This window comes from Balaenoptera musculus, chromosome 15, assembly GCF_009873245.2.
Source record: "Balaenoptera musculus isolate JJ_BM4_2016_0621 chromosome 15, mBalMus1.pri.v3, whole genome shotgun sequence".
Taxonomy (NCBI): domain Eukaryota; kingdom Metazoa; phylum Chordata; class Mammalia; order Artiodactyla; family Balaenopteridae; genus Balaenoptera; species Balaenoptera musculus.
This window is the reverse complement of record NC_045799.1, coordinates 79275410-79301115: the sequence shown is the minus strand read 5'-3', so window position 1 is coordinate 79301115 and position 25706 is coordinate 79275410. Positions and strand designations below refer to the sequence as shown.

Here is a 25706-nt window from a genome sequence, read left to right as displayed (position 1 = left end):
CAACCCAGCATTCCACCCAGGACACAGGCAAGACTCGGAGGAAAACGGCCCTGCGAAATGACCCCAGACACCCTCCCCACCTCGACTCCTGACCAATCCTGTTTCTACTCTTGCTGCCCCTTCTTTTTTTTTTTTTTTTAATACATCTTTATTGGTGTATAATTGCTTCACAATGCAGTGTTAGTTTCTGTTGTACAACAAAGTGAATCAGCCGTATGTATACATGTATCCCCATATCTCCTCCCTCTTGAGCCTCCCTCCCATCCTCCCTATCCCACCCCTCTAGGTCGTTGCAAAGCACCGAGCTGATCTCCCTGTGCTATGCTGCTGCTTCCCACTTTGCCAAGGGGAATAACCACTTCCAAGAAAGCTTTTTTTGGCCTCTACATTTCCTGATTCTAGAGAAAAAATATCTTGTGACTGGCTTTCCCTGGAAATCTCACCATTCTTCTCCTGGCTTTCTAAATTCAGAATAATGATAAGCCCTATGGAAAAAGCACTTCCTGTCAGGATGCTGTGGGTATGGCCCCATCGAGATATCACCCAGTGACCGCTTTCCAAGAGTCACCTGGAGAAACTTCTCTCGGGCCTCAGAATTGGGAAGAGCTGCACGAATCCCACGCAACCAGCGGTTCATTTTTATGGTTGTTTATGTTGTGAATCTTGGGACTGATTGCACTTTCCATTCTGTATTGGCTCATTGAAAGTTTGCCAGCCCTTGCAGCCTGACACCTGCACCAGCACCTTATCTATCCAGTGCTTATTAGCCCTTTGCTTTGATGTCCTGCTTAATTGCGGAGTCATTTGGCTCCAGGACAGAGCCTGAAGCAAGTTAACCTTAAGGCCCTTTCTCAGGGTAAGGGCCCAGGGGACAGGACCCTAAGACACTCAGAGGCACAAGGCACAGGCATAAGACAGACCTGGCTTTGAACCTTGGCTCTGTCACCTGCTGGCTCTGTGACCTTGAACAAATCACTTCCCCTCTCTGAACCTCAGTTTCTTTGGATGAAAAGGAAGGATAAGAAAACCTCCCTCACAGAACTGCCATGAAGATAGATGGAGTAACTGGTAACAAACCAAAAAAGGTTTGTCTTTTTCCAATTCCTGGAAACATGTTTTCTTCTCTTGATTCCATCCTGCTTCTATTAGATCCAAACTAGGACATTTCCTACCTCCTGGGGGAGCTTCTCAGCCCTGGGGAAACCCCCCTAACACACTGTGCCTCCTTCTGGCCTCTCCCCCTCCCTGATCGAGGTCCCACTGCGACAGCAGGTGGGGGGTTCACGTCCATTTACTCAGCTTTGGTAAGGACGGGGCTGGGGTCTTGTCCACCATGCACCTCCAGAGCCTTTGACAGCGCCTGGGCCCCTGGTAAGAACTAAACAAACGTTTGTGCAATAAATGGGTTCCAGACTCTGTGCTGAAGGCTTGTGAAGACAAACAAGGAGGCTTCTTACTGGTCTTCCACGTCCCCCCTTGTCCCTCTCTAGTGCATCTTCCATACAACAGCCAGGGGAGTCTTTATAAATCCCTCCTCTAACCTTATCCCCTGCTTTAAACTCCTTAATATCTCCCCATAGTGTTTAGGATAAAGAGGAAAATGCTCGACCCATGCTCTGTACAGGAGGCAGTAGAATGCAATCAGAGGGGATTCACCACGAGGTTCTGCAGCTTTGACCTCGGGCCCCTCACTTGCATGGTCCCTTCGAGAGCCCTGCACCTCATTTGGTAGCATTGTGTCTTTTTTAAAAAAAGAGGGCCACCAAATTGTATAAGCATTAGTTTCCACCAAACCCAGATCCGCCCCTAAGCCTGGAGGTGAAGAGCACGAGTTTTGGAGCCAGACTACCTGCATTCACATCGTGGTGTCACCACTTACAGGTGTGCCGCAGTTTCCTCGCCCGTAAAAAGAGAATACGTAGTAACAAATCTGCCATATAGGGCTGTGTTAGGAGCTCACTGGGTGAAGCACTGTAGGACAGTACCTGGCATGTAGTCAGCCCCAAGGGTTCACTGCTGATAAACAGGGTCCTGCATGATTCAATTCAATCCGTGGAGAGACACAGGTCACTGCCAAGGCTATGGCCGGGCAGGGAGAGAGCGGGATGAGCAGGACCCAGGAGGCAGTCAGAGGGCCAGGAAGCTTGAAGATGCAGTCCACAGAGGTCAACCCCAAGCGCTGAGCAGGGCAGAGGAGGGTAGAGAATCATGCATGGCAGGGGCAGAGTGTGTGTGGGTGCACGCGTGTGCGTGCACGTGCTCGCAAACACGTGTGCGTGCATGCAATTGGAGAATAAGCAGCATGCTGTCCTTCAGGGTTAAGTTGCAAAGGCCACTTTCTTTAAAGGAAGAGTTTCTGACTCCCTAGCCTGGTTCACATTCCCTTAGTCTACACTCTTAAAGCTCCCTGGGCTTCTCCATCCAGGTAGCATTAATAATCTATTGAGTAATTGTTTTCTGCTCAGTCTAGCCCCTCCACTAGAATATACACTCCCCGACAGCAAGGACGGTGTCTGCCTTGTTCACCTCTGGATCTCAGCATCTAGCATAGTGCAGAGGTCACAAAAAATTTGTTGAATGAAAGAGTCAGTGATGAAACGAATGGAAAGAATTCACTGGCCAGGAAGGAGGGCAGATAAAAAGGTTAATGAGTGTGCAAGGGATGACGATGGTGTCTGTGATTCAACGCAGCACAGTGTTCTCTGGAAACCAGGGGAGGGCTACCCGGTCCAGCTTGGAATGGAGGATGGAGGAAAGCTTCTGTGAGTTGGTGACATAGGTCATAGGTACAGAGGGGTGAAGTCTTTGCAGACACAGAATGGGGCATTCTGCCCCCAGTGGAAGGATATTTGGTCCCTACCCATGAGTCCACATGTAGCAGATACTGGGGGTGCCCAACCCACATCCTTCAGCACCCACCCTCCCATTCTCACTGTTCCTTCTGTCCTCCATCAGCACACACCTGAGGTGCTCCACCTGAGGGCTCCCTCTTGGCCCATGTGCAGGGCTGGCCCAAGTGCCCCCAGCCAGTGGCGATGGGTGGGAAGGCTGCAACTTCCTTGCCCTCAACTGCAAGGACTCTGGTTGTAATTCAGAGGTCTGACTGAGCCCCAGTTGCCTACAAGGAACATGCTTGATAAAGTGTCCTTTCTTTATCAGCTGCCCTCCCATCTCTGTCTCACTTCCCCACACCCCGGCTGGCATTTCCTGAAATTTCCACCCCAGTATGTTTGCACTCAAATTCTTGTCTCAGGATCTGCCTCTGGGAGAACCCAACCCTAGAAACAAGGAGGAGGGGAGAAGCCTTCACTGAAGCGTGAGGCTATGTCACTCAGCTCGGGCTGCTGTGACAAAATACCACAGGCTGGGCAGCTTAAACAATAGACATTTATTTTCTCACGGTTCTAGAGGCTGGGAATCCAAGGTGTCAGCAGGATTGGTTTCTCTGAGGCCTCTCTCCTTGACTTGTAGATAGCTGTCTTCTCCCGGTGTCCTCATATCATCTTGTTTCTGTGCACGCACATCCCTGGTGTCTCCTCCACTTCTTATAAGGACACTAGTCCTATTGGATCAGGGCCCCAACCTTATGACCTCACTTGACCTTAACTACTTCTTTGAAGACCCTATCTCCAAGTGTAGTCACATTGGGGGTTAGGGCTTCAATATATGAATTTGAGGGGAACACAATTCAGTCCATAAAGAGGGAAACTAGGAAGAAGCAACTCAGCTGAGAAAGGAGAGCCTAGAGAGGCAGCTCTCTTTCCTTCAGAGAGGCTGCTGAAGCCCAGTGCCCATGACAACAGAACAGTAGGCCTGATTCTAAAAGAGTGTCCATAGCAGTGGAAATGCAGATGACATTTCAGAACTTGGGAACCACATGGGATGGGGGCTCTGAGAAATCCCTACGTATGTGCTGGGAGCCCAGCCAGCAGGTTGGAAGGTAGGGGCAGAGGCTTCAGCCATAGGAAAGGGACTTGGAGGAACAGTGGGATCCAGGGCCACCAGTCTTGGGCTGGCATTAAGGACATACTCAAGGCCCTGGCCAGATGGGCCTGTTACACAAGTACCAAGGAGGAGGGGTTTCAGCAGAAGTCCACTTATAGACATGCTCCTTGGCTGAAGGGACCCAAATGTCTCATAAATACATAATTACTAACCATAAAGCGGGAAAGTTGATAAATTGGACTACATTGAAATTTGGAACTTATATTCATTAGAAGACACCAATAAGAGAGTGAAAAAGCAATCTGCAGGCCCACAGAAGATTTTTGCAATACATCTGTACTAGGTTGAATCATACCCCTGCCCCAAATTCACATCTACTCAGAACCTCAGAATGTGACCTTATCTGGAAATAGGGGTTTTTGCAGATATAATTATTTAAGCTAAGAAGAGGTCTTAACTTGGACTCCTGGGGTGCCCCAGATCCAGGGACTATGGCAGCAAAGGCAAACTCTAGAGGACAAGCAGGAGTCTAGAAGTTGCAGTTGAGCCATGACTCTTGGAATGGACTCTGCCAGGTCGGGGAGAGTCAGGGTTTGGAAGAAGAAAGCAGAAACAGTGCAAACAAGATGCAGACTGATGTGACAGCCAGCCAGCACTTTTCTTTGAAATGAGGAACATTCTGAATACAAAAGAAGGAGGAGGAAGGAAGGGAAATGAGAAGGTCATGACTCTGATAAAACAGTTTCTTCATTGCATAGTGATCTGTTTTATTTGCAATATCATTTCCTTTCCCTTCACTAATTTATTGAAATATAATACATGAATCCTAAGGGTACAGCTCAATGAATTTTCACAAGGATAAAAGGGTCCACTAGCACCCAGATCAAGGAACAGAGCGTACCAGCCCCCTAGAGCTCCCCCTTGGACCTTCCTTTCTTCTAGTCACTATGCCCAAGGGGTAACCCTATTCTAACTTCCATCATTATAGGTTAGTTTTGCTTATTTGGTACTTTATATACATGGAACCCTACAATATTTCTCTTTCACGTCTGGTTTCTTTTCCTCAGCATTAGGTCATGAGATACATCCACATGGTTTTGTGTAATTGTAGTTCATTCTCATTGTTGTACAGTATTGTATTACATCAATAAACCACAATTTATTTTCCATTCTATGTTGACAGATATTCAGGTAGTTTCCAGCTTGAGGCTATTACAAACAATGTCTTTTGGTACAAGTATGTACACTCTTCTGATGGGTATACACCTAGGAGTAGAATTGCTAGATTGTAGAATATATGTATGTTCAGTTTTAGTAACTACTGCCAAGAGTTTTCCACTCCCGCCAGCAGTATGTGAGTTTCCTATGTGCCATATTCTCATTGCCATTTAGTATTTTCCATCTTTTTCATTTTAGTCATTCTGGTGGGTGTGTAAGTAATATCACATTACAGTTTAAGTTTGCATTTCTCTGATGACTCATACAATCAAGCCCCTTTCCCTTCATCAATGGTGTTTCCTCTTCCATAAAATGTTTGAGTTTTGGCCACTTTTTTTCTATTGGGTTGTCCGTCTTTTTCTTGTTGATTTTTAGTGTTCCTTATATATTCTGAACTCTCGTCCTTTTACAGATAATAGGTTGTGTTCATTTCTTAGGGCTTCTGAAACAAATGACCACAAACCGGGTGGCTTAAAACAACAGAAATTTATTCTCTCGTGTTTCTGGAGGCTAGAAGTCCAAAATCAAGGTGTCAGGAGGGCCACACTCCCTCTGAAGCCTCTAGGGAAGGATCCTTTCTTGCTTCTTCTCATCTTTTGGAAGATCCTGGGCGTTCCTGGGCTTGTAGCTGCATCAATCCAAACTTTGCCTTTGTCCTCACGTGGGCTTCTTCCCTGTGTGTCCCTCTGCCTCTTCACGTGGCCTTCCTATAAGGACACCAGTCATTGGATTTAGAGCTGACAGGGGAAAATACTCTCTGTTTCCTGTCTACTCACTACAGCACTCTACTCTCAATACTTCACTTCTGACCAGATGTGGGAGGGTTTTCCTCACACCCAGAAATTCTCAGACACCAGCTGAGTATCCTACAATTTAACTCAATTCCGATACTATCCACACAGAGATAGTGTCAGATCTCACAGGCTAAGGGCTCAGTCCCACAAGATTGCCCCCACTTCAGATGCCCATCGAAAGCCCAGGTTGCCACCTTGTAACTGAGCAGGACCCTATGGGTCCTTCCCGGGACAGACCCACCCCACCCCTATCCTCCGCCAGCCTCTCATTTGTAGAAAAACTTTAGCCTTCTAGGCCTTCCCTGAGTGCCAAAGAATAAATTTAATCAGAGAAATGAAAAAATGCAGAAAGAAAGGAAAAGAGTCAAGCAAGACAAAATAATAACAGTTCAGCCATTAAACAAAGTCAAGGACTTTTAGTTCCTCCTCAAGGTCTAAAGATAATATTCTGAGCCATATCCTTTGAGCTATTTTGCAGATACTGAGACCTCCACCAGGTGGAAGAAGTTAACTGTATGCTGCCCACAAGCACATAGACCCCACACATGTTGGAAGCAGAAGGACTAGCTGACCAGAGATTTATGGCTCAGATAATGTTCCAAACACAAGTGAGACATGACAGCTACTTGGAACAGTGTGATAGGGACAATCATCTCTGAAAATAGAAGATTACCCCCTCCTCAGCACATAGCCCCTTCCTCTTTTTCATATATAATCTCCGAGCAAAACCTGGGGAGCCGGGAGGTGGTTCTTTGGGACATGAGTCCTCCTTCTCCCCAGGATTGCCAGCTTCCTCAATAAAGCTATCTTTCCTTTTACCCAACACTTGTCTCTCAGTATTGGATTCTTGAGTGACGAGCAGCCGAATCTGAGTTTGGAAACACCTGTGCTTCTTACAGACCAACTACAGATCAGAGAGCTTCCCATGACCCCCTCCTTGGGATTAATAATTTACGGGAGTGGCTCACAGAACTCAGGAAAACTAGATTTACTTACTAGATTACCACTTTATTATAAAGGATACACCTCAGGAACAGCCCAGTGGAAGAGATACATAAGGTAAATTATGGGAAGGGGCACAGATCTTCAGGCATGCCATCTTCCCAGCACCTCTACGCGTTCACCAACCCAGAAACTCTCCAAACCCTGTTCTTGGGGGATTTTTATGGAGACTTTATTGTGTAGGCATAATTCATTAAGTCATTGGCCACTGGGGATTAATTCAACCTCTAGCTTCTCTCCCTCCCTGGATATTGGAGAGTGGGGCTGACAGTTCCAACCCTGTAATCAATCACATGGTTGGTTCCCTTGGCAACCAGCCCCCATCCTCTGGTTATCTAGGGGGTTTTCCAAAATCACATCATTAACATAAACTCAGGTGTGGTTGAAAGGGGCTTTTTGTGAATAACGACACTCCTTTCACCTTTTTGCTCTGGAGCTACTTCAAGAACTGAGGACAAAAGACCCAATACCAAATCAAAAGATGCTCCCATTCCTCTTATTGCTTAGAAAATTACAAGGGTTTTAGAAGCTGTGTGCCAGGAGATGTAGACTAAATATTTATTTATTATTATAAATCACAATATCACAAGAACCGCCTCACACTGGTCAGAATGGCCATTATCAAAAAATCTACAAACAATAGAAGCTGGAGAGGGTGTGGAGAAAAGGGAACCCTTTTGCACTGTTGGTGGGAATGTAAATTGATACAGCCACTGTGGAGAACAGTATGGAGGTTCCTCAAAAAACTAAAAATAGAACTACCATAAGACCCAGCAATCCCACTACTGGGCATATACCCTGAGAAAACCATAATTCAAAAAGAGTCATGTACCACAATGTTCATTGCAGCACTATTTACAATAGCCAGGACACGAAAACAACCTAAATGTCCAACAACAGATGAATGGATAAAGAAGATGTGGTACATATATACAATGGAGTATTACTCAGCCATAAAAAGGAATGAAATTGGGTCATTTGTAGAGATGTGGATGGACCTAGAGTCTGTCATACAGAGTGATGTAAGCCAGAAAGAGAAAACCAAATATCGTATATTAATGCGTAAATGCGGAATCTAGAAAAATGGTACAGATGAACCTACATCCAGGGCAGGAATGGAGATGCAGATGTAGCGAATGGACATGTGGACACAGGGGGGGAAGGGGAGGGTGGGACGAATTGGGACATTAGGACTGACATATATACACTATCATCTGTAAAATAGATAGCTAGTGGGAACCTGCTATAAAGCATAGGAAGCTCAGCTTGGTGCTCTGTGATGACCTAGAGGGGTGGGATGGGGGTGGGGTGGGAGGGAGGTCCAAGAGGGAGAGGATATATGTATACATATAGCTGATTCTCTTCATTGCACAGCAGAAACTAACACAACATTGTAAAGCAATTATGCTCCAATAAAAAAAAGAAAACAATATCACAAGAGCCCACTCTAATCCAACATGATCGCCTCTTAACTAATTACAACTGCAAAGACCCTATTTTCCAATAAGGTCACATTCTGAAGTTCTGGGTTGACGTGAATTTTGAAGGGGACACTGTTCAACCCAGTACAGATGTATTGCAAAAATCTCCCCCCTTGCAGATTGCTTTTCACTCTCTTATTGGTGTCTTCTAATGAATAAAATTTCCAAATTCGAATATTGTCCAATTTATCAATGATTTATCAACCCCTTATGGTTAGTGTTTATTGTGTTCCATTTATGCAATATTTGGGTCCCCAGCACACAGTAGCTGTTCATTAACATAGAAACTGGTGTGTGAAGGTGGCCTTCACATAGGATGGTGTGGGGCAAATTGAAGGCGTAGGGGAGCTTAGTGTAGAGAAGAGGACATTTAGGGGGCAAACACTGTAATGGTCATAGCAGGTGTCATTGGGGCCCCGCCTATACCCCCTCATCATTCAACATCTGTGAGCCAAAGACTCCTCACTGGGGACACCTGCAACTCTGCCAGAGGGCCTTTTCTCTGATCACAGAGCGCGCTCAGCTTGCTCATAGGACGAGCTGGGAGTGGAGTGTGGGACAGAGCCCTTAACCAAAGACATGCAGAGAACATCCCCGCTTCCTCACCCCGCAGTTGGGCCAACCCCGGCTTATTCTGCACCTCTCCCAGAATCCCCCAGTAGAACCGAGCTTCAGCTGCCTGTGGCCGTAACCTGCTGACCACCTGCCCCACACTGGCACCCTCCCTTCCCCGCCTCGCTTCCCCCCTCCTTGACTGGTGTCTTCCGGAATCACCTCCCGCGTGAATTACTTGCACTGGAATCCTTAGCTCAGGGTCTGCTTTAGAGGAACCCAAACAAAAGCAATGACAATCAATTTCCTCACCTTCCAAAAGAAGAAGAGAAATGAGGCATTTTTGTATAGAACTGGGTCAAAAGGTAGAAACAAAAGAAGTAAAGATTTCAGCCAAATTGTAAAAAGAACTTAAAAGGACTTTGTCACAGGGAGAGCTGTGTTAGGTTGAGGAGTTCAGTGGTGAGTTCCCCATCACTCAGAGTGGTCAAAACAGGCTGGATGGCTCTGAGGGGGTGTTTTAAAGGGTTGGGCTAGGTGAGATGTAAGGTCCCAGCTAGCCCTGAAAAATTCTATAGTTCTAGATGGGTTTTTTTAAAAAGCTTAAATTCAAAATTTTAAAGCCGGGGGGCATATCAGGGGGTGAGAATGACCGAGCATGGGGTTATGAAACATGGATCTGAAAGTCCCCTGCTTCCCACTAGCTATCTATTTTACATTTGGTAGTGTATATATGTTCATGCCACTCTCTCACTTTGTCCCAGCTTACCCTTCCCCCTCCCCATATCCTCAAGTCCATTCTCTAGTAGGTCTGCGTCTTTATTCCCGTCTTGCCCCTAGGTTCTTCAGGACCATTTTTTTCCCCTTAGATTCCATATATATGTGTTAGCATACGGTATTTGTTTTTCTCTTTCTGACTTACTTCACTCTGAATGACAGACTCTAGGTCCATCCACCTCACTACAAATAACTCAATTTCGTTTCTTTTTATGGCTGAGTAATATTCCATTGTATATATGTGTCACATTTTCTTTATCCATTCATCTGTTGATGGACACTTAGGTTGCTTCCATGTCCTGGCTACTGTAAGTAGAGCTGCAATGAACATTGTGGTACATGACTCTTTTTGAATTATGGTTTTCTCAGGGTATATGCCCAGTAGTGGGATTGCTGGGTCATATGGTAGTTCTATTTTTAGTTTTTTAAGAAACCTCCATGCTGTTCTCCATAGTGGCTGTACAAATTTACATTCCCACCAACAGTGCAAGAGGGTTCCCTTTTCTCCACACCCTCTCCAGCATTTATTGTTTGTAGATTTTTTGATGACGGCCATTCTGACCAGTGTGAGATGATATCTCATTGTAGTTTTGATTTTCATTTCTCTAATGATTAATGATGTTGAGCATTCTTTCATGTGTTTGTTGGCAATCTGTATATTTTCTTTGGAGAAATGTCTATTTAGGTCTTCTGCCCATTTTGGGATTGGGTTGTTTGTTATTTTGATACTGAGCTGCATGGGCTGCTTGTAAATTTTGGAGATTAATTCTTTGTCAGTTGCTTCATTTGCAAATATTTTCTCCCATTCTGAGGGTTGTCTTTTCGTCTTGTTTATGGTTTCCTTTGCTGTGCAAAAGCTTTTAAGTTTCATGAGGTCCCATTTGTTTATTTTTGTTTTTATTTCCATTTCTCTAGGAGATGGGTCAGAAAGGAACTTGCTGTGATTTATGTCATGGAGTGTTCTGCCTATGTTTTCCTCTAAGAGTTTTATAGTGTCTGGCCTTACATTTAGGGCTTTAATCCACTTTGAGTTTATTTTTGTGTATGGTGTTAGGGAGTGTTCTAATTTCATTCTTTTACATGTAGCTGTCCAGTTTTCCCAGCACCACTTATTGAAGAGGCTGTCTTTTCTCCATTGTATATCCTTGCCTCCTTTGTCATAGATTAGTTGACCAAAGGTGCATGGGTTTATCTCTGGGCTTTCTATCCTGTTCCATTGATCTATATTTCTGTTTTTGGGCCAGTACAATACTGTCTTGATTACTGTAGCTTTGTAGTATAGTCTGAAGTCAGGGAGCCTAATTCCTCCAGCTCCGTTTTTCTTTCTCAAGAGTGCTTTGGCTATTTGGGGTCTTTCGTGTTTCCATACAAATTGTGAGATTTTTTGCTCTAGTTCTGTGAAAAATGCCAGTGGTAGTTTGATGGGGATTGCATTGAATCTGTAGATAGCTTTGGGTAGTATAGTCATTTTCACAATGTTGATTCTTCCAAGAACATGGCATATCTTTCCATCTGTTGGTATCATCTTTAATTTCTTTCATCAGTGTCTTATAATTTTCTGCATACAGGTCTTTTGTCTCCTTAGGTAGGTTTATTCCTAGATATTTTATTCTTTTTGTTGCAATGGTAAATGGGAGTGTTTTCTTAATTTCACTTTCAGATTTTTCATCATTAGTGTATAGGAATGCAAGAGATTTCTGTGCATTAATTTTGTATCCTGTTACTTTACCAAATTCATTGATTAGCTCTAGTAGTTTTCTGGTAGCATCTTTAGGACTCTCTATGTATAGTATCATGTCATCTGCAAACAGTGACAGCTTTACTTCTTCTTTTCCAATTTGTATTCCTTTTATTTCTTTTTCTTCTCTGATTGCTGTGGCTAAAACTTCCAAAACTATGTTGAATAATAGTGGTGAGAGTGGGCAACCTTGTCTTGTTTCTGATCTTAGTGGAAATGCTTTCAGTTTTTCACCATTGAGGACGATGTTGGCTGTGGGTTTGTCATATATGGCCTTTATTATGTTGAGGTAAGTTCCCCCATGCCTACTTTCTGGAGGGTTTTTATCATAAATGGGTGTTGAATTTTGTCGAAATCTTTCTCTGCATCTCCTGAGATGATCATATGGTTTTTATGCTTCAGTTTGTTAATATGCTGTATCACATTGATTGATTTGCATATATTGAAGAATCCTTGCATTCCTGGGATAAATCCCACTTGATCATGGTGTATGACCCTTTTAATGTGCTGTTGGATTCTGTTTGCTAGTATTTTGTTGAGGATTTTTGCATCTATGTTCATCAGTGATATTGGGCTGTAGTTTTCTTTCTTTGTGACATTTTTGTCTGGTTTTGGTATCAGGGTGATGGTGGCCTCGTAGAATGAGTTTGGGAGTGTTCCTCCCTCTGCTATATTTTGGAAGAGTTTGAGAAGGATAGGTGTTAGTTCTTCTCTAAATGTTTGATAGAATTCGCCTGTGAAGCCATCTGGTCCTGGGCTTTTGTTTGTTGGAAGATTTTTTTTTTTTAATTTTATTTTTATTTATTTATTTATTTTTGGCTGTGTTGGGTCTTCGTTTCTGTGCGAGGGCTTTCTCTAGTTGCGGCGAGCGGGGGCCACTCTTCATCGCGGTGCGCGGGCCTTTCACTGCCGCGGCCTCTGTTGTTGCAGGGCACAGGCTCCAGATGCGCAGGCTCAGTAGTTGTGGCTCACGGGCCCAGTTGCTCCGCAGCATGTGGGATCCTCCCAGACCAGGGCTCGAACCCGTGTCCCCTGCACTGGCAGGCAGACTCTCAACCACTGCGCCACCAGGGAAGCCCTGTTGGAAGATTTTTAATCACAGTTTCAATTTCAGTGCTTGTGATTCGTCTGTTCATGTTTTCTATTTCTTCCTGGTTCAGTCTTGGAAGGTTGTGCATTTCTACAAATTTGTCCATTTCTTCCAGGTTGTCCATTTTATTGGGATATACTTGCTTGTAGTAATCTCTCATGATCCTTTGTATTTCTGCAGTGTCAGTTTTTACTTCTCCTTTTTCATTTCTAATTCTATTGATTTGAGTCTTCTCCCTTTTTTTCTTGATGAGTCTGGCTAATGGTTTATCAATTTTGTTTATCTTCTCAAAGAAACAGCTATTAGTTTTACTGATCTTTGCTATAGTTTCCTTCATTTCTTTTTCATTTATTTCTGATCTGATCTTTATGATTTCTTTCCTCTGCTAACTTTGGGGTTTTTTTGTTCTTCTTTCTCGAATTGCTTTAGGTGTAAGGTTAGGTTGTTTATTTGAGATGTTTCTTGTTTCTTAAAGTAGGATTGTATTGCTATAAACTTCCCTTTTAGAACTGCTTTTGCTGCATCCCATAAGTATTGGGTTTTCATGTTCTTATTGTCATTTGTTTCTAGGTATTTTTTGATTTCCTCTTTGATTTCTTCAGTGATCTCTTGGTTATTAAGTAGTGTATTGTTTAGCCTCCATGTGTTTGTATTTTTTACAGATTTTTTTCCTGTAATTGATATCTAGTCTCATAGCATTGTGGTCAGAAAAGATGCTTGATATGATTTCAATTTTCTTAAATTTACCAAGGCTTGATTTGTGACCCAAGATATGATCTATCCTGGAGAATGTTCCATGAGCACTTGAGAAGAAAGTGTATTCTGTTTTTTTGAATGGAGTGTCCTATAAATATCAATTAAGTCCATCTTGTTTAATGTATCATTTAAAGCTTGTGTTTTCTTATTTATTTTCATTTTGGATGACCTGTCCATTGGTGAAAGTGGGGTGTTAAAGTCCCCTACTATGATTGTGTTACTGTCAATTTCCCCTTTTATGGCTGTTAGTATTTGCCTTATGTATTGAGGTGCTCCTATGTTGGGTGCATAAATATTTACAATTGTTATATCTTCTTCTTGGATTGATCCCTTGATCGTTATGTAGTGTCCTTCTTTGTCTCTTGTAATAGTCTTTGTTTTAAAGTCTATTTTGTCTGATATGAGAATTGCTACTCCAGCTTTCTTTTGATTTCCACTTGCATGGAATATCTTTTTCCATCCCCTCACTTTCAGTCTGTATGTGTCCCTAGGTCTGAAGTGGGTCTCTTGTAGACAGCATATATACGGGTCTTGTTTTTGTATCCATTCAGCCAGTCTATGTCTTTTGGTTGGAGCATTTAATCCATTTACATTTAAGGTAATTATCGATATGTATGTTCCTATTACCATTTTCTTAATTGTTTTGGGTTTGTTATTGTAGGTCTTTTCCTTCTCTTGTGTTTCCTGCTTAGAGAAGTTCCTTTAGCATTTGTTGTAAAGCTGGTTTGGTGGTGCTGAATTCTGTTAGCTTTTGCTTGTCTGTAAAGGTTTTAATTTCTCTGTCAAATCTGAATGACATCCTTGCTGGGTAGAGTAATCTTAGTTGTTGGTTTTTCCCCTTCATCTCTTTAAACATGTCCTGCCACTCCCTTCTGACTTGCAGAGTTTCTGCTGAAAGATCAGCTGTTAACCCTATGGGGATTCCCTTGTATGTTATTTGTTGTTTTTCCCTTGCTGCTTTTAATATTTTTTCTTTGTATTTAATTTTTGATAGTTTGATTACTATGTGTATTGGAGTGTTTCTCCTTGGATTTATCCTGTATGGGACTCTCTGTGCTTCCTGGACTTGATTAACTATTTCCTTTCCCATATTAGGGAAGTTTTCGACTATAATCTCTTCAAATATTTTCTCAGTCCCTTTCTTTTTCTCTTCTTCTTCTGGGACACCTATAATTCGAATGTTGGTGTGTTTAATGTTGTCCCAGAGGTCTCTGAGACTGTCTTCAATTCTTTTCATTTTTTTTTCTTTATTCTGCTCTGCAGTAATTATTTCCACTATTTTATCCTCCAGGTCACTTATCCGTTCTTCTGCCTCAGTTATTCTGCTATTGATCCCTTCTAGAGAATTTTTAATTTCATTTATTGTGTTGTTCATCACTGTTTGTTTGCTCTTTAGTTCTTCTAGGTCCTTGTTAAACGTTTGTTGTATTTTCTCCTTTCTATTTCCAAGATTTTGGATCATCTTTACTATCATTATTCTGAATTCTTTTTCAGGTACACTGCCTATTTCCTCTTCATTTGTTAGGTCTGGTGGGTTTCTGCCTTGCTCCTTCATCTGCTGTGTGTTTCTCTGTCTTCTCATTTTGCTTAACTTACTGTGTTTGGGTTCTCCTTTATGCAGGCTGCAGGTTCGTAGTTCCCGTTGTTTTTGGTGTCTGCCCCCAGTGGCTAAGGTTGGTTCGGTGGGTTGTGTAGGCTTCCTGGTGGAGGGGACTAGTGCCTGTGTTCTGGTGGATGAGGCTGGATCTTGTCTTTCTGGTGGGCAGGTCCACGTCTGGTGGTGTGTTTTGGGGTGTGTGTGGCCTTATTATGATTTTAGGCAGCCTCTCTCTAATGGGTGGGGTTGTGTTCCTGTCTTGCTAGTTGTTTGGCATAGGGTGTCCAGCACTGGAGCTTGCTGGTCGTTGAGTGGAGCTGGGTCTTGGTGTTGAGATGGAGATCTCTGGGAGATTTTCACTGTTTGATATTACGTGGAGCTGGGAGGTCTCTTGTGGACCAATGTCCTGAACTTGGCTCTTCCACCTCAGAGGCACAGCCCTGATGCCTGGCTGGAACTCCAAGAGCCTGTCATCCACACGGCTCAGAATAAAAGGTAGAAAAAAAAAGAAAGAAAGAAAGAAGAAGATAAAATAACATAAAATAAATAAAGTTATTAAAATAAAAAATAATTATTAAAAGTTTTTTTAAAAATAAAAAAAAAGAAAGAAAGAAGAGAGCAACCAAACCAAAAAACAAATCCACCAATGATAACAAGTGCTAAAAACTATACTAAGAAATAAAAAAAAAAAGGACAGACAGAACCCTAGGACAAATGGTAAAAGCAAAGCTATACAGACAAAATCACACACAGAAGCATACACATACACACTCACAAAACGAGAAAAAAGGAAAAAAAAATCTATCATTGCTCCCAAAGTCCACCTCCTCAATTTGGTATGATTCGTTGTCTGTTCAGGTATTCCACAGATGCAGGCACATCAAGTTGTTTGTGGAGATTTAATCCGCTGCTCCTGAGGCTGCTGGGAGAGATTTCCCTTTCTCTTCTTTGTTCGCACAGCTCCTGGGGTTCAGCTTTGGATTTGGCCCCGCCTCTGCGTGTAGGTCGCCTGAGGGCGTCTGTTCTTCGCTCACACAGAACGGGGTTAAAGGAGCAGCTGCTTCGGGGGCTCTGGCTCACTCAGGCCGGGGGGAGGGAGGGATACGGATGTGGGACGAGCCTGTGGCGGCAGAGGCATCGTGACGTTGCACCAGCCCGAGGTGCGCCGTGCGTTCTCCCGGGGAAGTTGTCCCCGGATCACGGGACCCTGGCAGTGGCGGGCTGCACCGGCTCCCAGGAGGGGCGGTGTGGAGAGTGACCTGTGCTCGCACACAGGCTTCTTGGTGGCGGCAGCAGCAGCCTTAGCGTCCCATGCCCGTCTCTGGGGTCCGCGCTGATCGCCGCGGCTCGCGCCCGTCTCTGGAGCTCGTTTAGGCGGCGCTCTGAATCCCCTCTCCTTGCGCGCCGCGAAACAAAGAGGCAAGAAAAAGTCTCTTGCGTCTTCGGCAGCTGCAGACCTTTTCCCGGACTCCCTCCCGGCTAGCTGGGGTGCGCTAACCCCTTCAGGCTGTGTTCACACCGCCAACCCCAGTCCTCTCCCTGGGATCCGACCTCTGAAGCCCGAGCCTCAGCTCCCAGCCCCCGCCCGCCCCGGCAAGGGAGCAGACAAGCCTCTCGGGCTGGTGAGTGCTGCTTGGCACCGATCCTCCGTGCGGGAATCTCTCCGCTTTGCCTTCCGCACCCCTGTGGCTGCGCTCTCCTCCGTGGCTCTGAAGCTCCCTCCCCCCGCCCCCCGCAGTCTCCACCCGCGAAGGCGCTTCCTAGTGTGTGGAGACCTTTCCTCCTTCACGGCTCCCTCCCACTGGTGCAGGCCCCATCCCTATTCTTTTGTCTCTGTTTTTTCTTTTTTCTTTTGCCCTACTCAGGTACGTGGGGAGTTTCTTGCCTTTTGGGAGGTCTGAGGTCTTCTGCCAGCCTTCAGTAGGTGTTCTGTAGGGGTTGTTCCACATGTAGATGTATTTCTGATGTATTTGTGGGGAGGAAGGTGATCTTCACGTCTTACTCTTCTGCCATCTTGAAGCTTCTCCCCAGGAGCGTCATTCTAGAACATCCATTGTGTGGTCAGGCTGCTCTATGCTCCTGTCCTGAGACTGTCCAGACCTCACCAAGAGATACACAATGTTTAGAAAACCAAGAAAGGGGACTTCCCTGGTGGTCCAGTGGTTAGGACACTGTGCTTCCAATGCGGGGACACAGGTTCGATCCCTGGTCAGGGAACTAGGATCCTACATGCCATGCGGCCAGAAACAGAAAAGAAAAGAAAAGAAAACTCTGGCCAAGAGCCAGGAATCTATCTGCAACAACTAAGGTCAATTCTCTGGAATTCTTATTTCATTTCCTCTCCTTCTGCTTTGCAAACAATCAAGCATTGCCTCAGACCGTTGCACTGGCTGGGAGACTCTCAGGGGTGTGCTGGCTCCGCCTCTTCCCGCCCCATGACACCTCCTCACTTTCCAATCTCCTTTTCGTGGGTATCAGGTTGCTTCCCCGCTGTAGTACAAAAGAGCTGTTTTTGTGCTCTACCATAAAATTCTCTGGAATTATCTTCAGGGACCACTCAGCCCCATAAAAGAGAGCACTGCTGAGACTGGAGGAATTAGCAAGAAGGCTGTGAAGGACCCAGCTTGTAGCACCATGAAGAGCTTCCCCACGGCTTTCCCTCTTTTCCTGGTTTTTATCCTGAGTGTTCATCTCGGAGCTGCTGCACGTACGGCGCTGTCCAACTCCCTTCCCAGGCTGACTAGGGATGGAAGCAAAGGGACATGTCCAAGCTCCTTTCTCTCCCTGTTTCTTTAGGTGGCAGTGATGTGGCTAAGTTCTGCTGCTTTCAATACACCCACAAGATCCCTCCCTGGAGGTGGGTGAGTAGCTATGAATTCACCAGAAACAGCTGCTCCCAGCAGGCTGTGATGTGAGTATTTCTCCTTTGGGCTTTTAGGGTCCCTTACCTTTCATGCTGTTGGGTGGATGCTGGGAAGACCCCCACAGTGCCAGGATGAGCCTCAAGATGGGAACCCGGTGACTTGGGTTATCACCTTACCTCGGGCATTAAGAAGCGTAACCCTGAGCTTGGTTTCCTAGCTTGCAGACCATGAGCCCGGCGCCTGCCAGGCACTGTGCTAAGTGCTGGGTATAAAAGAATAAACAGCCCTTACAGACCTTACATCTAGCATAAGAAAGAGGGCATTAAAAGACATTTGCACAAAATAGATAATCAAGATTGTGATGAGTGCTTGAAAAAGACAGCGGGAAAGAGAGCAGGAGGGAGCATATTGTAGGGCAGGCAAAACTTTCTCTCTACCCTCTTAGGGGCTCCAGCTGGGCTTGAGAATTAAATCGACATAAGACATTAACAAGAGGAAAACATATAGCTTTTTACACGCACACAGGAGCCTCACGGGAAGATGAAGACCCAAAGAAGTGGCAAAAGCTACGTGCTTTTATACAAAACCTACATGCTTTTGAACAAGGAAGGAACTGTGGAAAAGTAATTAAAATATATGTGGGTGGGGAAAGTTAAAGATTGATAAGAGTTATCTTAACAAGGTCTGTTTTTACAGAGTTCTCTTGGCCTTGACTCTATCTCTGGCATTAAGAATATTTCTTTCCTCCTGGTACAAGGAGGACATTTTTCACATGGGAGTTTTATCTCCTGCTTTCAGGGAAAAAAGGGGAGGTCAGAACGCTCTTCTTGCCCCTGCTGGGGTTTTTCTGTTTTGTTTTGTTTCACTGGGGGTTTTTTTTTAGTGTCTTTCGTTCAAAATAATCCTCACGTCAAAGTGGCATATTTGGGGGCGGCATATTCGGCCACCCTTCATCACAGTCACAGGAGGACCTAACTTAGTGTTGGGAGGGTCTCCTGGAGGGAGTGACATTTATACTGAGACCCCCCCCCCAAGGCTAAGTGGGAGTGGCCCAGGGGAAGGGGGCAGGCAGAAGCATGGTGGAGGGGAGAAGGATTAACGTATTACTGACTAGGCAGACAGGTAGACAGGAGGCATGTCATGCCAAGCTCATCGGTAGCAGGAGAGATGACACAACACCTGGAAGGGTCCCTGGCAGGACTAAGTGAGGCTAGTATATGCAAAGAATTTAGCGCTGAGCCTGCACACAGTAAACGTTCAGCAAATGGAAGCGATCTTTAAGTGCAAAAACACAATCAGGGGACCTTGGGTTCCTGAGCATGAGAGAACGGTGCGGAAAGGGAGAAAAGGGCTCCAGGGACAAAGCTGAATGTTATCATTTTGAGACAGTTAAGGACGGGAAAGAGGCACTCAAGTGCCTAGATATGGTGGGGGATGCTCCAGGGCTCAGGATGTCCTGGGTCTTCTCCTTTGTGTCTTGATTGGCTTTCTGGAGTTTTAAAGACACCAACACTTAACCAACAGCTGGCAAAGAGCCCTGAGCTGAGCTCAAAGCAGTGGCTCTTTCACTTATAAGCTGTGTGACCTTGGGCAAGTCAAGTTTCCTCATTTGTAGAAGGAAGGTGAAGGGCCTATATCAGTCAACTATTGCTGTATAACCAACCACCCAAAGCTTAGTGGCTTAATCCAACAATGATCATCTTCTTATCTCTCGTGGTTTCCATGGGTCTGGAATTCCAGGAGGGCTTGGCTGCAAGGTTCTGGATAGGCGTCTCTTGTGTGGTTGCAGACAGATGGTGCTGGAGCTGGCACAGCTCAGGGGGCTGGAGGCATGTCCCTCCAGGGCCCTTCTGTCTGGTCTCTCTGTTGGGCTAGTTTGGGCTTCCTCATACCATGGCGAGCTGGGGTGGTAGGACTCCTTACGAGGAAGTCCAAAGCTCCTGCGTAAGTGCTCAGTGAACCAGGCAGAAGCTCTACGACCTTCTATGACTTAGCTACCAAATCACATAGCGTCACTTTTGCCATTCTCTATTAGTCAACCAGTCCTTAAGACTGGCCTAAATTCAAGGGGAGGGGACATAGACTCCCATCTCTCAATGGGAGCAATGTCACATGGATGTTCAAACACCCACAAAGCCCTTCCTCTCTCTTATTTCCCCATCCTTTTGGCTCTTCTCCCCTGCTCCAGGTTAGAGCACCCCCTGACCTAGGCTCTTGTCACTTCCGAGTACTCTCGGGGAGTAAAGGCTGGAAGCCATTCAGGGACATCAACCACAAGCCCCAGTCTTAATGAGCTCACAGTGTGGTCAGGAAGGCAGGAATCATATCCATATAAGCAGCCGTGGCTAACAACCCATGATAATGTGATTAAGAATTAAGTGGCACAGGGCTTCCCTGGTGGCGCAGTGGTTGAGAGTCTGCCTGCTAATGCAGAGGACATGGGTTCAAGCCCCGGTCTGGGAAGATCCCACATGCCGCGGAGCAACTAGGCCCATGAGCCACAATTACTGAGCCTGCGTGTCTGGAGCCTGAGCTCCGCAACAAGAGAGGCCGCGACAGTGAGAGGCCTGCGCACCGCGATGAAGAGTGGCCCCCACTTGCCGCAACTAGAGAAAGCCCTTGCACAGAAATGAAGACCCAACACAGCCAAAAATAAATAAATAAATTTAAAAAAAAAAAAAACTGTAAAGAAGGCTTATAAAAAAAAAAAAAAAGAATTAAGTGGCACAATACGTAAGAGGTTCCTTTGCGGGGCAATACAAATGTTATAAAATTGATCGTGGTGATGGTTGCATCATCTATCGATATACTAAAACCACTGAATTATGATTATACACTTTAAGTGGGCAAATTAGTGACTTATATCCCAACAAAACTGTTATATTAAAACGGAAGAGTTAAGAGGCGCGGTGCAGATTACCTGCTTCAGAGCAGAGCTGTTGTTACATCTTTCCTGGTGAAGGTGGGCCAGGAAGTGTGGTTTCCAGTGGAAAACAGAGGTAGCAGAGAAGAGGGAGGTCAAGGGCCAGAAGAGGGAGCAGGGACAGTGTGACAGGGGTACCGCAAAGCAAGCAAGAAGATCGGGGTGGGGGGCTGCCGTTCCCTTTCCATCCCTTTCCGGGAGGCAAAATTTTTTAGCATTGACTGTCAGCATCTCTTTTCCATAGATTCACCACCAAAAGAGGCCAGAAACTCTGTGCAACACCGAAGGAAGCATGGGTGCAAAAGTACATTTCTTTACTAAGAGCCCAGCAACAACAGTGACTGCTGAATTCTCAGTCCAAAACGCCTGGATCCTTCTCTGCTCTTGGCTCTGCCCCCCTTGGTGGAGCCTGAAGAATTTCTCCAACAGAAGGCTGCATGGGTCTGGTGGGGAGGAGAGGCTATTTTTCACCAGTCTTTTTTTTTTTTTAAGTAAAGATTTCATTTGCTCAATAAACATTCTTATTCAATAAAAACTGAGTTTTCTTCAAAGAAAATAAAGCAGTCGATATTTGCAGCTGACTGCCTGGCAAGTCCCCAATCCCTGAACTGACCCTGGTATTGAATTCTGCCTTATGTTTTTGTTTGGGCAAAAAAAGCAGGGACAATGTTAATATATTTTGGCAAAATGCCCATGAAATGTGTTAACATTATTTAGAGAGATAAGTTTATGTTGTATGGAAAATTAAACTCTGTACAATACCTCATAGCCTGTTGGTGCAGGGTATATGAAATGCATCCATATTGGGCAGTGTTTTCTCATAAGGCATTAATTAATAAGCATGAATATTGTCTACCTACCAATCCTAAGATGCCTATGTCTATATAGCCTAAAGAACTTTAAAAAAAAAATAATTATAGATTCACCAGAAGTTGCAAAAACAATACAAGGAAGTCAGGGGTACCTTTTACCCAGTTTTCCCCAATAGTCACATCTTACATAATTACAGTACAATATCACACCTAGGAAATTGACATTGGTATAAAGTGTCTGTATCATTCTGTTACTTTATCACGTGTACATTCGTGTAGCCACCATTACAACCAAGATACAGATCTTTTCCGTCAACACAAAGATCTCACCAGTGTTCTCTCTTCAGTCACATCTCCCCTCCCCCACCATCCTTAAACCTTAGCAACCACTAATCTATTCTTCTCCATAATTTTGTCATTTCGAGAAGGTGATACAAACAATCATATCATATCATACGTGACCTTTTGAGATTGTTTTTTTTTTTAACTTCACACAGTGCTCTTGAGATACATCCAAGTTGTTGTGGGTTTCAATAGTTTGTTCTTTTTTACTGTTAACTAGTATTCCATGGAGTGACACACTGCAGTTTATTTAACCACTACCCTCTTGTAGGTTTTCATTTTGGGGCTATTACAAATAAAGCTAATAAGAACAATCATGCACACAGATATTTTCATGTGGACATAGGTTTTCATTTCTCTGAGATAAATGCCCAGGCATGCAATTAACTGCTGGGGTCATAAATTAAATATATGTTTAGTTTTTTTAAAGAAACTGCCAAGCTATTTTCCAGAGTGACTGTGTCATTTGACCTTTCCTCCAGTAATGTATGTTTCCACCAGTTTTCTGTGCATCTGGGCTAGCATTGGTATTATCACGTGTTTTTCATTTTAGCTGTTCTAATAGGTGTGTAGCGATATTGTAACCGAAAGTGGGGTCCAGCTGCTCATGGCTCAAAAGCCAATAAAGAGGCCAAGTAGGTGGAAAGGAAAGTTTGCTTTATTTTGGATGCTGGCAGCGGGGGTGCGGGAGGGCGGACGCCTGTCCAAAGGCCGACTCCCCCCACTGACAATCAGGGGGCAAGAGCTTTTATAGGCGGCGGTAGGGGGCTCCATGCAGAAACAGCACAGTCAGCTCTGACAGTCCTCTTGAAATTAATCATGAAGTGGTCTGACCGGCGTCATCTTGATTGTTTTAAGTACAGTTAGTCTTCAGTTCAGGGTCGGTTTGTTCGCATTTCCTTGAGGCCAGTTCTCGGAACTGTGGCAGCTTACGTCATGGCTACAGTCTGGTCATCATGTAGTTAACTTCTTCCACCTGGTGCGGGTTTCAGTATCTACAAAACAGCTTACAGGATATGGCTCAGAATATTATCTGTAGCCTGTGGGGAGGAACTAAAGGTCCCTGACTATGCTTAGTGACTAAACTATTATTATTTGGTCTCCTTTGACTGTTTTCCTTTGTTTCTGCATTTTCTCATTTCTCTGATTAAACTTATTCTTTGGCTAAAGTTTTTCCACAGACAAAATGCAGGCGGAGGACATGGGGGGGCAAGGACCATAGGGCCCTGCTCCATTTCAGAATCTCATTGTGGTCTTAATTTTCACTTCCTGAATGGCTATCACTATTCATGTGCTTATTTGCCATCCATATATCCTCTTTGGTGAAATGTTTCTTGTGTTTTTTCTCTACTTTCTAATTAGAGTGCTTGTTTTCACTGTTGAGGTTTTTTTTAAATTTTATTTAATTAGTTTTTATACAGCAGGTTCTTGTTAGTTATCTATTTTACACATATTAGTGTATATATGTCAATCCCAATCTCCCAATTCATCCCACCACCACCACCCCCGCTGCTTTCCCCCCTTGGTGTCCATACGTTTGTTCTCTACATCTGTGTCTCTATTTCTGCCCTGCAGACCAGTTCATCTGTACCATTTTTCTAGGTTCCACACATATGCGTTAATATACAATATTTGTTTTTCTCTTTCTGACTTACTTCACTCTGTATGACAGTCTCTAGATCCATCCACGTCTCTACAAATGACCCAATTTCGTTCCTTTTTATGGCTGAGTAATATTCCATTGTATATATGTACTACATCTTCTTTATCCATTCGTCTGTCGATGGGCATTTAGGTTGCTTCCATGACCTGGTTATTGTAAATAGCACTGTTGAGTTTTGATATGAGTCCTTTATCAGATAAATTCCAGATATGAGTCCTTTGTCAGATACGTGGTTTGCAAATACTTTTTCTCAGTCTGTAACCTGTCTTTTCATCTTCTTAACAGCGTCTTTCACAGAGTTAAAGATTTAATTTTTTTTTTTTTTTGCCACATTGCGCAGCATGCAGGATCCCTGACCAGGGATCAAACTCATGCCCCCTGCAGTGGAAGTGGGGAGTCTTAACCGCTGGACCGCCAGGTAAGCCTCAAAGATTTAATTTTGATGAAGTCTAATTTATTGATTTTCTCCTTTTATGGAGAATGATTTTGGTGTCATCCCAAAGAACTCATCACCAAGCCCTAGGTCCCAAACATTTTTTTTCTGTTTTCTCCTTAAAGTTTTATAGTTTTATAATTTTAAATTTACATTTGAACCTAGGGTGGATTGGGTGTTAGTTTTTATATAGGTGTGAGGTTTAGGTCAAGGTTGACTGGTTGGTTGGTTGGCTGATTGATTTACGTACCTACTACCTACCAACTCAATTGCTCCAGCACCGTTTAATGAAAAGACTCTCCTTCCCCCATTGAACTGCTTTTGCCCTTCAGTTCTGTGTGGAGCTATATCTGGGCTCTATGTTCTGTCTCATCTGTTTCATAAATACAATCAATTTTTTAAATTTTATTTTTTAGAAATTAATTTACACACCATAAAATTCACCACTCAGAAGTGTACAATTCAGTGATTTTTAGTATATTCACAAAGTGCTGCAACCATCATCACTACTAATTCCAGAATATTTTCATCACTTCCCTAAAGAAACCCCATACCTGTTAGTATTCACTCCCTAACAGCCCTGGCAACCTCTTCCCCCATCCCCACCCCCCAGCCCTGGCAACCACTAATCTACTTCTGTCTCTATAGATTTTCCTATTCTGAACATTTCATATAAATGGGATCATACAATATGTGGCCTTTTGCATCTGGCTTCTTTCACTTGGCATAATTTTCAAGTTTCATTCCTGTTGTAGCATATATCAGTATTTTGTTCCTTTTTATGGCTGAATAATATTCCATTGCATGGATATACCACATTTTGTTTATCCATTCATTAGTTGAAGGACATTTGGTCTGTTTCCACTTTTTTGGCTATTATGAATGATGGTGTACACTGGTGTACAAATTTTTATGAACATATGTTTTCATTTCTCTTGTGTATACATGTACAGATGAAACTGTTGGTTATATGGTAACTCTATGTTTAACTTTTTGAGAAACTGTAGAACTGCTTTCCACAGCAGCTGCATCAATTTACATTCCCACCATCAGTGTATGAGGATTCTAATTTCTCCATATCCTTGCCAACCCTGTCTGTCCTTTTGATGATAGCCATCCTAGTAAATGGAAATTGGTATCTCATTGTGGTTTTGATTTGTATGTCCCTTATGACTAATGATGTTGAGCATCTTTTCATGTGCTTATTGGCCATTTGTACATCTTTGGAGAAATGTCTATTCAAATCCTTTGTCTTTTCACTGTTGAGTTGTAAGAGGTATTTATATATTCTAAATACTGGAACCTTATTAGATATTAGAACTTCTAAGCAGGCAGTTGTGTCAACTACAGACAGGGGCAGTTTTATTTCTTTCTTTTTGATCTGTATGCCTTTTATTTCCTTTTCTTGACTTCCTGCACTAGCTAGAACTTCAAGTACTTTGTTGAATAAGAGTGGTGAGAGTAGACATCCTTGCTTTGTTCCCAATCTCAGGGAGAAAGCAATCTTTCACTGTTAAGGATGATGTTAGTTCTAGTTGTTTAGGTTTTTTTTTTTTTTTTGCTCCTAATTGAGAAAGTTCCCCACTATGCCTATTTTTGGGAGTTTTTATCATGAATGAGTGTTCAATTTTGTCAAATGCTTTCTTGGATTAACACGATTATGTGATTTTTCTCCTTTAGTCTGTTAATATGATGGATTACGTTGATTGATTTTCAAAT

At 43.8% G+C, this 25706-nt stretch overlaps 1 protein-coding gene across 1 annotated transcript; it reads left to right on the top strand.

Annotated features, from left to right (window-relative positions):
* The first annotated feature begins 17461 nt into the window (after positions 1 to 17461).
* On the top strand, positions 17462 to 21172 carry CCL26 (C-C motif chemokine ligand 26). Its single transcript, XM_036827458.1, has 3 exons — positions 17462 to 17657; positions 17747 to 17861; positions 20982 to 21172. The coding sequence occupies exons 1-3, from the start codon at positions 17585 to 17587 to the stop codon at positions 21076 to 21078; spliced, it is 285 nt and encodes a 94-aa protein (XP_036683353.1). The 5' UTR covers positions 17462 to 17584; the 3' UTR covers positions 21079 to 21172.
* Positions 21173 to 25706: the final 4534 nt, after the last annotated feature.